The sequence below is a fragment of the Protomyctophum parallelum genome (assembly GCF_964188405.1).
Source record: "Protomyctophum parallelum genome assembly, chromosome: 17".
Taxonomy (NCBI): Eukaryota; Metazoa; Chordata; class Actinopteri; order Myctophiformes; family Myctophidae; genus Protomyctophum; species Protomyctophum parallelum.
Window position 1 is genome coordinate 36,331,696 of NC_139719.1, and position 14,547 is coordinate 36,346,242.

Consider the following 14,547-nt stretch of genomic DNA (forward strand, 5'->3'; position numbering starts at 1 on the left):
GTATGTCTGTACTAAATTATTAGTTATTTTTTATATTGTTTTGATGATGACGATAACTGGGGGGAGGGACGGGGTGAGGGAGAAAAAGAAAATGGTATGTTCAAACTGTACTAAACTGTTGAAACCTATTACCAATAAACATATATTTAAAAAAAAAAGATTAGAGGCTGCCTGTAAAACTTTTAACAGGACACCTTTAGAAGCAATAAAAATGCTTCTCTATTGTAACACAGATGAAAAGCACAGGCTCTCTTACACACACAATATGAGTGCAGCTCAGACCAACAAACACACTAAATCAGATATGTGAGGCATCTACAACTTAAACGTGCAGGCTTGCATGCAAATGCTCACACGAAAAAGTGTGTGCGTGCACACACACACACACACACACACACACACACTTAAGCAACAGGTAGTATAACAACACACACACACACACACACACACACACACACACACACACTTAAGCAACAGGTAGTATAACAGCAGCAGTAGAGGTTTTATAGTATTATTGACCTACGCAATGTGCTCAATTGCGTAGGTCAATACAGGTGAGTCAGTTACAACAAAATTTCTCAATGCACCAACCAACACCCTGAGAGTGCACACTAGGCATCATTCTGTAAGGAGTTTTACCTGACGTTATTCTCCTATCCCTCTGTACCATGCTGATTTAACGTCAACTTCCTTGCTGCTTTAAATGATCCATTATAAATCCATCAGGAGAGGAGAAGAAAATAATTGTAGTTGGGAGAAGTCCAGTCTCTCTGCAGCCGTTGTACTCCACAAGTTACGATGGACTGGTCATGACAGTTGTCAAGTGAGTGTGCGCCCTGGTGAAGTGGGCGTGTGCAGGTCCGTGTGTTTGAGTTGTGACCTGTCCTGAGGCTACACCTTCTCACACCCACTTCCTTCAAAACACTTTTAGAAAAACCCTGAGGGTTACTTCTTTGCAGCCACTGCCTTCTTTCTCGGTTAAGTCACTCCCCAAGTTAAAACTAAAAGTGAGAAGGAAAATGACAAGCTGGTACAGAGGCACATTCCTCCTCACCTTCTGGCCTCCTCCAGATCTAGCAACACACACCCTCCCATTCTATCCGTCTGTATTCTGTTCCCCTCTCAGAGAAGTTATGCAATACGACCCCCCCCCCCACCGTCTCCTCCCTCTCCTCAATTTCTCCTCCTCCAGATTTACTTTAATTATTTTCTTCTTCTGCTGCTGCCGCCGCCTGGTGCACACCCGCCAGACCCGCATGTCATGCTCATCTGTCCCAAAGTTGATCTCGTACTACCAGTCTACAAGCAAGGGCTCACTTATCCAATTAGTGGCTTGGTCCTAGCCTGCACTCATGTGAACGGTCTATATCTTGAAATTGGCTGGATGTACACTCACTCCCATGCAAAGCTCTCATGTACACTTACGCAGTCACCGAGATTCTTGCACACAAGGGTGCGCATGCACACGCACACACACGCGTCAAAACTGGCCATTACATGATGTATTATCATTACATGATAATACCTTGGGTTTGCGTGGTTATACAATCAAGAATTTGCCACACAATAACCCCATGCAATTTAGTTGGAGAAGGCCGTAGGGGTAGGCAATTCGTTTTTGCCTGGGGCCAAGTTCTGTCCAGCACTCGTTTTGCAGGGCCGGCGTGCGACGACAGCGTCTTGATTTATATAATTTTTTGCCTTTTTTAACATCATTTTATACAATATCTCAATTTAAATTAACATTAAATACTTTTTACCCCGAAGCCATGCTCTCCCTGCACTGTCGGCCTCCTTGTGCTCTCTCTCTGCATTACTTTTAATAATGATTGGCATGGGGGGGGTGATAATGTCAGTTGGGTCACCATCTTTTTAGCAAAAGGCTGATGCACACCTCAGAAGGCTAGAGGCTAGAGCATACTTAAAAAGGTTATCTTTAAGGTCCCGCACACTGTCAGAAACTTGCCAAAAATGTTGCTCTGTATTGGGTCCCAATAAAGAGCAACATTTTTGGCAAGTTTGGCAAGTTTCTGGCATCTGGCTGGTGGCTTGTGGTAATTTCCCACAAAGGATATTACGAAAGGACCGATATGCTGGTATTATATCATCATGCTGTCTGACTGGTAATCACAAACGCACACACATAATTCTGCTCTTTAAAGCACCTCCATGTCAAGATTAGCCAGAGGATTCTTGCAGCAACATGCCTGCTTTGCACTGCGAGCATGAAATATGTGTAAGGAATAGGCTAATGCAAGTTGGGGATGGGGTTGTTTAAGGCTGGGGAGTGGTGGCCTCAGGCTGTGTGATGTGTGTGTCTAAAAGAGGGGTGATAGGCACTAACCTGTACCTCTGCTTATTGTACTATAAGTCTATGGCTAATTACACAACAGTCACCTCTGTAATTCAAATGTTTCAATGTCGTTCAAGTTTTTTGTTATACAAGATACTGGATACTAGGTTACCACTATACAGATCTCATATATGGCAAAACATTAACCAGATCAACCACGCCTGTAGAAAACAGGAAGGCCAACGCCCATCTCAGAACAATAGCCAACAGTGCTCCGTTATGGCAAGGGTGCACGCTGACAGTGGCAGTGCACTGGTCCCGACTCCCGTCTTGTAAAAAGTACCCATTGTGTGTGTGTGTGTGTGTGTGTGTGTGTGTGTGTGTGTGTGTGTGTGTGTGTGTGTGTGTGTGTGTGTGTGTGTGTGTGTGTGTGTGTGGTAAAAGTGGGACTTCAATGATGTCGACTACATCTGCGTGGGTGTATAGCAAACAAACACTATTACTACTGGCCCAAGCCAACAACGATTGCTGAGAAATCCTACAGTGTCTTCGTTCAGAAACACAGGCCTTAAATGGGACTCCCAAAAATAGCTGTGCTGCTCTCTTAACCACTTATGTCCTACAGTATATACTGGTTGTTAGACGACTAATGAAAATAGTCAATCTACAAGCTCACATGTTGCAGTGGCCTGTGGATATGCTTTTTTATGCTTTTTTGTCTTCTCCAGGCCAAAGGCATGGGGAGAGAGTACAGTATGTGTTGCACCCTGTCTGTCTGTCCGTCCGTGTCCGTCTGTGATCAACTAATCTCCGGCGCCGTTGGCTTGATCAGAGCGAAACTGTGCACATGTTTGGGCATGTGGACTGGAGTTTGCTTTCGAGTTGCCCGTTGCCCGCACGTTTGAGTGAGGAGTCTTTAGGTAGCTATAAACACAACACGAGATATCTGTCTAAACAAACACCAGAGCTCCATCTCTGCTGACGTTTGTAGCTGCTACAAAAACTACAACAACTACAAAAACATTGAGCTGGTTTCAACTTCAGCTACAAAGATACAAAGCTATATGCTGTGCAGCTTTTGCATCTGCCAGAGTGGCCACCGTTTCAAGACTGTAGCACCACTTGAAGTGGCTTTACCACTGGAGGAACACTTTTGAAATGACAGAATGAGTACTTGTTGTGTGTATGGACAACCACTGGTTGGCATGACATCTGTGTGAGCAGAGGTTAAGGCCAAGCAAAATAAATGATTGGTCTCCGGTTGGCTGTCATTTTTGGGCTGATAGGTAGGGTGATGGTAGGCTGATCTTAGATAATTTATTTTATTATATATATATTTATTTATTTTCGCAGAAGGATAGCTAGCTAGCTCACACAACATAGTAGAGCTCTTCATGGGTCCAAAAGAATGGTTCCGAAATCCAAAATAAATCTGTGACATTCCGAGAGACCCGACCCAGACACACACACAGAGAGAGAGAGAGAGAGAGAGAGAGAGAGAGACACACAGAGAGAGCGAGAGCGAGAGCGAGAGCGAGAGCGAGATTCCCACAGACTGTGGCTGCAGTAGTAGAGGGTATGAAAGAAAGAAATGTCTCGTCTCTTAGAATATTAAAGCGTGACACTCAATGCACTTAAAACAGCTCCTACTTTGCCCTCTTCTTTATCCACGTGTGGGGAATGGGATAACACTGTTGTCGGGATCCGTATATAAAGTATAATTGCACGCCTGTGTTTTCATTCAAATCAGCGCAAGACAAACCAGTACACAGTAACGTCAACTGTCAATCCACCCGTCGTGCTCTCTGGGACGGAGAAGCTGACTTCTCTAATAAGTCGAGTACGTCGTTAAACAACTTGAAAAACTTTGGCTTTGGGCAGGTGTAGGCTACGTTTTGTTGGGCTGCATATATATGCATATATAAAGACCTTTTTGGTCTGAGTGACTTTTTTTTCCACCAAATGCCAATAAAATCAAATGGGTCGCCAACCGTAGACCAATCATTTATTTTGCTTGGCCTAATGTACTGAGGAAATCGATGTGTAAACAAGACTCAAAACAACAAATACATTTTAGCAATTCATACAGACGTTCTATGTCAGCATTATAAAGCTGGTAATGTTGAAGTATATAATGATAGTGGTGTACAACAATTAATGTGGCATTTCAGCTCTTTGCAACCGGGGTGAGAGGGAAAAAGGATGAGTGACAAATACAGAGACACACAGAGAGAGAGAGTGTGCGAGCGTGTATGTGTGCACGTGTGTATGTGTGCACGAATGTATGTGTGTGCGCATTTGTGTGTGTGTGTGTGTGTGTGTGTGTGTGTGTGTGAGAGTGTGTTAACTTGTGAGTAAACAGATAGCAAGTTGTTGTTTAGTGTCCTCTCACCATTCTTCCTCTCCCGCAGTGGCATGTTGGGGGCGGGCTGTAGGGAAAGTTCCTGCAGCTCATTGGTCACTGCCTCGCTCTGAGGGCTGGGGGCAGAGCCCATCGCCGGTCCACTGCCGGGACATGGCTCTACCCCCTTCTGTGGGTCCAGTGTTGCCAGGGTGACAGAGACCTGCAGCGCAAAATAAAACACAAAGTAAACAAACAGGAAAGCACAACCGTTTTGTATTAAGAATCAGATTGATCTCATCTATAAAAGGCATGGATCCCTGTGTCTTTCCACCTCGTGGCTCAGCGTCTTGGCCTGTGTGTTACGAGGACCCACACAATGGGTGTGTCAGATGGACACCGCTGATAGATCACAATACGTAGTGAGTCCTTTGCCAATGCCAATAGTTTTTCCATCTATGCTTGCAGCAATTTCATTACAATAGTGTGATAACTAAACCATCAAAGTACTAGACCGCTGCCCGTTAGGTACCAGCCTACTTGAGAAAGATGCAAATAGGGAATGCATGCCCCACCTTGTTATGCAATTCCCGTTATACCCATTTATCCAGTTGAGTACCTGTTGTCTGTCTGTGTCACTTTGTGCAGTGGTAAAATGCAACATTAACAGGCTACTGCTGGGGGCCGGCGCCCGCTGGCCTAGTGGTCCAGGCGCATGCCACATATAGGCTCTGGCCTGACAGCGCGTTGCGTTGCGTGTTCGAGTCCCGTTCATGAAGACCTTTGCTGCATGTCTCTCCCTCCCACTTTCCTGTCTGTCTTCACTAATAACTATCAATAAAGGCAAAAAGCTAAAACTAAAATATTTTAAAAAGAAAAGAAAACAGGCTATTGCTAGATCAATAATTGTTGAGCTGCCGACCTTAATAACTTGTTAATTATCAGATTGTTAGTTAGCAGATCTCCAAAGATGGAGAAAGAACGTGATGATATTGTCACTAGTGGAGGGCCAGAAATCTTCTATACCTCCTGTTCTAACTTGCCAACTCATCTCCTCCCTCACTCCATCTCTGGTTTTATCTCTCTCACCCGCTCTCTCCTTGCAACCCCCCTCCACCATCGCCCCATCTCCTTTCTCTCAATCCTTCCCTTGCTGCTGACACGCCTATCGCTTTCAGGTCAGGAGACACTGAGCGGAACAGAGCGGAGGGTGGGAGAATAAAAAGGGAGAAAGAGAGAGCGCAAGATAGAGAGATCTGGTACCTGAAGGGCTTGAGCACGTTACAACACGTCAAGACAGTCACCATCAAAACATTGAATGTCTTTGTTGCGCAATTATGAAACTCTCAAAAACACACACACACACACACACACAAAGAATGCAGGACTGTAGGCTAAAGATTGAAAACAAAAACCATTGGGGAAAAATGTACATGTTGGTGGTACTAACAACTTTTGCCTGTCTAAGAGTCAGACTGGTGTTTCCTTTACAGTGTGCCTGTCCATCATGGACAGTGGTTGAGAAACATCCTAGGCTAGCACTCAATATTATGACAGCTTCCGACTGAGTTTTGCCCTTTCCTACAAAAGCAAAGTCCGGAATTTAAATTAATCTGCAATCTTCAAGTGTATACCGATTTATTTTTGATTTCTTCTTCACAATTCAAAACACATTTCCCTAAAGGCCTTGACCAGCTTCATTTCAGAGATGAACTGGATAGGTCCTGGGCCGGTTTGGACAGCAGGCGGCTAATGGCTGTTTACAAAAGGCAGTGATGTCCTCACGGCTTCTGCTGCAGTGTTTACGAACCTTGCTGCAAATGTGTGTTTTGTGCCTACAGGGGCGCCGGCCACAGTGGCCAGGGGGAAATAAGACGAGTGCCGTCTGACTGCCGTTGGGTGGCTCTCTAGTTATCAAACCTCAGAGTAAGCATTATTCTACATAGATTTACATTTCCGCATATTGTAGGTAGCCTTAGCCTATGTGTTCAAATGACCATATCTTATATTCACATGAACCCATTTAGACCTAAGGCCGATTCAAAAAAAAAAATACTTCTAGTTTTCTGAAGAACCTATGTTTCTATCTCAGTGGTTCAACCTTTTTCATGTCAAGGACCCCTAGAATTATCTGTATAATTATTGACCCAAATCTGAAACTTCCAGGAACGCCCCCAGAAGCAAAGATTTGACATTTGACACAACGTAGCATGGCACATGCTATGAGTTTGTAGAATAAAAGGGGTTCCCGTCCAGAATGGGTTAAAACTCTTTCTGTGCCAAAGACGAGAAAATGTTTGTGTTTTCAGTGTTAAACACTAGAAGACGCTTGTCACCACCGTCTGAATGATCTTCGGTTGCTAGGAGACACATACAACAGGCAGGAACCGGAAGTGGAGGGGGGAAAAGGCCCCCGCCGGCCCTAGTGTTATTTGATTCAGAAAAAAATATTTATCCCAGACTGTGATTGGTCAAAAAGTTTTTTTCCCCACGGCCCATAATTTGGAAAAAACTCAGCGTCCCCCCACACTCTACAGTGGGGGGGGGGGGCACTGGCAACAGGCAACAGGCCTACAGCACGCACACCAAGGCCCGCCTCTGCTCGATCATGGTTGGAGGAAGGCCCCTCTCATCCTGATTGGATGAAGGATGGCCCCTCTAGCCAAAAACGAAACCTAAGCTTTTTTGACCCCACGGGTGAACTGGGGACAGGGAGGAACTCCTTGGTCAGCACTACTATAGTTTGAATTGAGTGAAATCACTGAAGATACCTTTACCTCATGAACCAATGGTCGCTCTTGATTTTGAGATGTGCCTCTGAAGAAGACTATATTTTACTTTCATTATTATAAATTACAGACATTATCCAGACCATTATGCTCAAAATCTCAAATGGAACCAAATGGTTTTAATGTGTGTGTAATTTGAGTATGGAAAGCTCTGATTAGGCTATCGTCAAATGCACAATGCAGCCAAAAGAAGAACGTGCACGAACGTATATGTGCGAGCCTCGCATGCATTTTAATGCCCATGTATTGCCTCCACTTATAACGTTCCCACTGAAAACTTTGACAAACAGAAAAGGGACCTAGTGTGGGAAACTATTCAGTCTACACGTTTTGGTTTGCAAAGCATCCCTGGAAGGCGGAGAAACAGTGTAATAAGTAAATAAGCTACACAAAACTGACCAATCATTACATTCATGAACATCAAATCTTTCGGCCTAATATAATGATAATAATAATAAACAATCAATCAAGTGATTGTCTACTGCAAATTGTGCACTGCAAACATACTTGTTTATTTAGTCACAGTATTATCAGCATGACATCAGCCCTCAGCCAATCCTCTAGCATCCTCCTCACTAATCTAATTGATAATTAAGCAGGGAGAGCTTCAACTCTGTAGACAAACCATTTAGCTTCATGGGTTAATTTCAGGATAATTACATTAAAACATGGACATGATCACACAACAAAACTTCAGACATGAGTTGTATCAGCCGAGAGAAGCCTTGCTGAGGGGCACACAGGCATCACCATTCACAGGGATAGAGAAACAAGGAAATGAAATGAGGTTGCAAAAATGGGAAATAACACAGCAGTGAAATTCCCAGGCACCACAATGCAGTAGTCTGTAAATCAATAACAGAAGGTCACAGTGTTGCAGCATCGTGACACATAACTCTATTCGGTATCGGTGACATGGAAATGTGTAGGTACTAGGTAGTACCGGTAGGTAGCCTACTACACCGCTGTCATAATGCTACATTTTTATGTGCTGGAATTCAGCCAGTCACCTGACAAATGACATTAGTTAAATGTGCTGCCTGTTAGTTGACAAATTTGCTTTGCAGTCAGGCAGCACAGGTACTATGGCCTAAAGACACAGCATGTGATACGTGCTCTGTCACGGCACAACACATTGCTATCAAATGTCTTTAAACTTAAGTCTTCTGCTGAGATCCTAAACTACATGATAACTGTATATACACCGGTACATACAGGCTCAATCTTGTTAAAAAGATTCATGTTGGTCCAGCCAGGCACCTAGGCTGGCCTGACAGCGTGTCGCGCCACGGGTTCGAGTCCCAATCCCGATGACCATTGCTGCGTGTCTTCCCCCTCCCCCTTTCCTGTGTAACTACTGTAAAATTAATAAAGGCAAAAAGCCCCAAAAACCTTTTTTTTTTTTCAAAAGGAAAAAAAAAAGGAATGTTTTATTAGTCAGCAAGGGCCGTTTCCATGAGAGGAACTAGGCTCCCAACCGATTAAAGTAATCACTGCAATAACAGACCAGCAGGATATCTCAAAAAGTTAATAACCAAAGTAAACCACCATCAGTATTTTGTTTCATCCCCCTTGCCTGTAGCGACCATGTCAAACAGGGATAATGTTGAAACACGCAGAGTGCATTGTACTGCTACAATGCACGAGGGAGGGACACTGTGTTCTCTCGTATTCATTCCTCTGTGCACGCCTACACTAGTCTTACAGATAGATTTGCAACACGATCGATCACACAGGTACACACACACACACACACACACACACACTATGTGCTTGCCTGTCTCTCATCAAGGCGGGCTTAAAGGGAAGAATGACTATGTGGAATCATGTACATGTCAAGTGCAGTGAGTTCACACATTGATTTTGTTCATTGGAGCCAATCTATAAAAAGCCCAAGTACTACCCACAAGGATAATGAAAAACAGTAGACAGACTAGCTGCTCCAAAGCAACAAATCTCTTTCCTCCAGACCAGTAATAAAATGAAAAAGTAATATGATAGGCAATGGCATGATAGTGTGACACGGAGAGAGAGAAACTGAACTGTGAGGCTTGTTGCTTACCTGTTAATAAATCCTTGAGGGGCGTTTTCCCATTTCAGCAGGACAGAGCTGAAAGGATGAGAAATAACAGGGTTTATGCTTTGATTAGGTTGAGACTAGGCCAAATCCTTCACTGCCAGAAGTTGTGGCTCTACCCTGAGGTAGTAGGATTAATTAGTCTGTGGCAGGGACATTTCTGTGGAATTGAGAGCATTGATAATTTGGAAAGGCTCCAGACCTCCCAAAACAAACTGGTCAGGCTCCTACTTGGCCTCACCCCCCGAACCCACCTCACCCCTGCCCACTTTGACAGGCTGGGATGGCTTAGGGTCGACGACAGAGTACAGCATCTTGCAATGGGTCTGGTCTACAAGATTCGATACACCACCAAGATACCCATGTACTTGTCTAAATACTTCCTTAATGTAAACGAAGTTCACACCCACAACACCAGAGGGAGTGCAACAAACCATGTACAACCCAGATTCGGCACAAACAAGGGACTAAATTATTTTCGCTCCTATGCCACCAAAATGTGGAACGCCCTACCAACAGTCATTAAGACATGTGAATCCCTTGACTCTTTCAAAACCGCTCTCAAAGGGCACCTACGGATGGCTGCAACTCGAAACTGGCCTCTGTATCTTTTCCCTTTTTGCTTTCTATATGATGAATTCCTGTTCTGTTCTTTAACTACATAGAAGTGTCTATTTGTATGTCTCTAAATGTTTTGATGAATTGAACAATGTGGACCCTGTTGTAAACAAGTGTAATGCTTAATTGGGTCGTCCACTCACAGTTAACAGTCTTTGTATTGAGTTTGTGCTTGAAATGTACTGTAATTCTACAAACTGTTAATACATATTGCAATCAATCAATCAATGGATTCGACAAATCGGAGGCCTTGTCACAGATGTCACGGGGCAGCTGCCTTTACAGCTGTCACTGGCCAAAATAGACAGTCTGGCCGGCTATTGTTAGCTAATCTGGGTGGGGAGGGGAACTCAACAACTCACCCGTGTTGTGAAAACGCAAACTAAAAGTGGGAATCTTCAATACAAACAACCAAGACTACCGCCTAAAAATGCATTCGATGCTTGAGTGGTATAAGCTCAGCGCTTGCTAGATCTGAAAGCAGGAGCACACATCTCGTAGCACTCAGACAGTTAGCTAGCGTTAGCTTGCTATGCTGCTAACCAGCAATGCTACCTGAATACCAACAGTGCCTGTCTGTCACGCCGCGGACTTTTGTTGGTGATTTTATTCTTTTTCAGGTTTGACGCCGTAAATCCAACACAGGAAAGGCCTATATCTCTTTCGCGCAACGATGCGATATATTATAATATCAATGCATGGCATGCTTACTTATCATGGTTATGATGGTGGTGTTGTTGTTGTTAAAGAGGATACTGATGGTAGCAGCGTCACGCCAGCCACAAACATGTATGTAGTGCACCACTTCCGAATCACAAAGGAAACTTTGACCGGAAATCCCTCCTCCGCTTCAAAAACAACTTGAACTTGTTTTTTTTCCCCTTTCACAGTTTATGTGAGGTTCCTCCGCGGTGGAAAGGCTGGTGATACGTTCGTACTATTTTACCACTAAGTGATCAGTATTTTCATTTGGTAATCTCTAGGAATTTACTGACTGTCGAAGAATATTGTTTATTTTACTATTACACTTTTAAAGTCACATGTAAGTGATTTATTTTTTTTGTTTTGTTTTTACAATATTTAGAACCCCCCAATTGAAAGTGTATTTTTCAACATTTCAACACCTCCGTGATTTCATGAGGCAGATGTGTAAATTGTGCCTAAAAAGCGCGTTAAAGGCCAAAACGTACCCTATACTCGCATATATACCGTAAACACTATCTTCCTTAGCAACCCCAATAATAACAACTACCTTTTTGCAGCGTCTCTGCTTCCATCTGCTGGTGAAATGTGCACAACGCAATGGTCTGAAGTTGTTATGGTTTTGAGGGCGTGCTTCCATTGTGGTCCTATTTCAATTTATCAAGCAATCAATGCACACCATCTTGCCAGCAAGGTGCTACCGAGGTGCTTGATTTTGATTGATTGAAATATTTATTAACCGTTTGCAGAATTACAGTACATTTCAAGCACAAACTCAATACAAAGACTATAACTGTGAGTGGACAACCCAATTAAGCATTACACTTACAAGAGGGTCCACCATGTTCATCATCAAAACATTTAGAGACATACAAATAGACACTTCTATATAGTCAAAGAACAGAACAGGAATTCATCATAAAGGAGGGAAAAAAGGAAAAGAAACATATACAGTGAGGGGGAAAAAAGGGGGGTGGTGGGGGGGATTCAGATTTTACGGGGGCCAGTTTCGAATTGCAGCCGTCCGTAGGTGCCCTTTGAGAGTGGTTTTGAAGGAGTCAAGGGATTAGCATGTCTTAATGACTGTTGGTAGGGCGTTCCACATTTTGTTGGCATATAGGAGCGAAAATAATTTAGTCCCTTGTTTGTGCCGAATCTGGGTTGTACATGGTTCGTTGCACTCCCACTGGTGTTGTGGGTGTGGACTTCGTTAACATTAAGGAAGTATCTAGACAGGTACATGGATATCTTGGTGGTGTGGACCAGACCCATTGCAAGGTGCTGTACTCTGTCGTCAACCCTAAGCCATTCCAGCCTGTCAAAGTGGGCAGGAGTGAGGTGGGTTCGGGGGGTGAGGCCAAGTAGGAGCCTGACCAGTTTGTTTTGGGAAGTCTGGAGCCTAGTTTTAAGGGCCTTTGAGGTGCTGTGGTACCAGGAGGTGCATGCATAGTCAAAGAAACCTTGTACGAGGGCTCCTGTTAAGGTCTTCAAGGTGTTTTTGTTGACCAGTGAGGAGATCCTGTGTAAAGGAATCTTGTTCTTTGGTTGACATTTTTGATTACGTTGGTGGCAACTTCCCATAGACCGCCCATTCATCCAAACAGAACAGTCCTATAAATTGTATTAAATAACGCCAAGCTCACCAACATTGCAGCTGTACGGAAAGCTTGAATTATCCTCTTTCTATATGTGTTTGTTTAATAAAAATCCAGTCCACTGTAGACATGTTATATGTCCAGAAAGTCCTTGCAGATGATTTTTTCCCCCAAGTGCTGGAGTTTGGAAGTGCTCACTCAACTCAGTGATCACTCAACAGCCCATGTGTAGGCCTACACCTGCAATGTTGGTGAGTTTCACGTTATTTAATACAATTAAATAGGACTTTTCTGTTTGGATGAATGGGCTGTCTATGGGAAGTTGCACCTAGGTAGCACCTTGCTGGCAGGATGGCAGCCGTGTGCATATCATATCATCCATAAAAGTACAGAGTACAGGGGGGGGGTGGGTCATTTCTGGTTTGCAGACATTTTCAGACAGCTATATAAAAAAAATACCCTTTCTTTCTTTAGCTAATGGTCCGGAAATAAGTGGGATTCCCAAAAAGGGAACAACAAAATTGTAATTTTGCCAAAGATCACAGGCGTATCTGCATGGTATAGTATAGCCTACCATGACAAAAGTCGCAATTTTAGAAATTTTTAAAATTGTGGTTGCCGCTATAGGCCCCTCCCTAATTTGAAAACTTCTATAACGCTTGAATAGTTTGGTCTTTCTTCCCCTTCAATGAAATTCATGTCTTTATAAACGATTGTAAAACATAGATTGGTTATGTAACCAACAACAGCCAATTAGCTAATACAAACCTATGCAAAACCCGGCCAATCACAGCGGAAGTTAGATTACTCCGGAATAGCCAATTAGTTAGGCTACTACAAACGTTATGCAAGCTCGGCCAATCACAGTGAAAGTTAGATTAATCCGGAATAGTCTGTTTGTAAAACATAGATTGGTTAATCAACAGCCAATTAGCTGCTACAAACGTTATGCAAAGCTCGGCCAATCACAACGGAAGTTCGATTCGATTATTCGATTACTCAAATTGATTATTCGATTACTCCGGAGGAAAAAGAAAGTGTCACAATAACAATATAGTCTAACCACACTAAATAATAATAATAATAATAAAGGCCTTTATGAAACTTATATAGGCTATCACATACTCTTTGGACAAATAAACGAACACTGAGGATTTTACAGTGTGGGCATACATGTTGTTGCATGGCTATTTGCATGGTAGCTAATTATGTAACTCGGCCACCAAAACAGCAGCCAACACCTGCTGTGTGAAATCCTAGTGGTTTTACCTGTTCCTTCACCAGGGCATTTTTCCACAGCAGTATGTGCAATCTTGATATTGTCCACAATCATTGCCACACAGCAATTCTGACAGACGTCAACCCAACTTTGCAGAACATGGGCTCAGCAACAAGAACCCAATGAATATGCTACAGTCCTATCCTGATTCTAGTTTCTGGTAGATGTGAGAGCCTCCGTGAAGTTAGCAACTTCACAGAGCTGATGTGCCTGGGTGTCACACTTTGGTATTTTCAAATTCTTTCAAAGTCTTTGCAGTCTTCTATAGTGTATAGTAGATGTGAGACAGTGTCAGATTTATTTTCAAAGTATATCCACAGTCTTCCTGGTGTATGGTAGATGTGAGACAGTGTCAGTCCTTATCTTTTCAAAGTCTTCTTGTGAATGGCGAGATGGAATATGGGCGACGGTACTACCTAGTACCTACCCTCCTTGTTCAAATAGTTAAGCACCGTAAGCTCATGACTCCAAGACATCGACATCATAGTACACTAACCAAGCTGATATGAAACACCATACAATATTACATTTTCTTTTGCTTCTTTATCATGAGAAAGCTTGGAAATTATGGGGAATCTCAATATAAAAACAAAATGCAGTACAAACTTCAAAAGCCAGTTATGAAATAGTCTCTGCTAAATAGAATAAAAACCAACATGCGATACTAATGATGAGGCAAGGTGCTCTAGTCACGTGTCACAGTGTGGGGGAAGACATAATTCAATACCTTTCATGAACATCTCAGTTTGCATTCCCAAGGCAACGTAAACCATTTACATAATATCTCCATCTATTTTTGTCCTGGTTTTCTTTCAGCTAGTATCAATTATAATGATTTAGAAACACCTTTCTG

The 14,547-nt window shown here is 43.1% G+C and overlaps 1 protein-coding gene across 2 annotated transcripts in view; it reads right to left on the reverse strand.

The window, feature by feature from the left end:
* The window catches only part of mrtfab (myocardin related transcription factor Ab), a 60,850-nt gene extending 49,921 nt beyond the window's left edge, over nt 1–10,929 (reverse strand). The window contains exons 1-3 of one of the 2 annotated variants that reach the window (XM_083787202.1): nt 10,830–10,929; nt 9,486–9,533; nt 4,686–4,857 (exon numbers count right to left, since the gene is read on the reverse strand). In XM_083787202.1, coding sequence (XP_083643328.1) covers nt 4,686–4,788 — 103 coding nt within the window. In that variant the 5' untranslated portion in view covers nt 4,789–4,857; nt 9,486–9,533; nt 10,830–10,929. Of the gene's footprint in view, nt 1–639; nt 1,042–4,685; nt 4,858–9,485; nt 9,534–10,829 lie in introns of those variants that run through there. The other variant, XM_083787204.1, reaches the window with a different exon arrangement.
* Between the last annotated feature and the right edge of the window lie 3,618 nt (nt 10,930–14,547).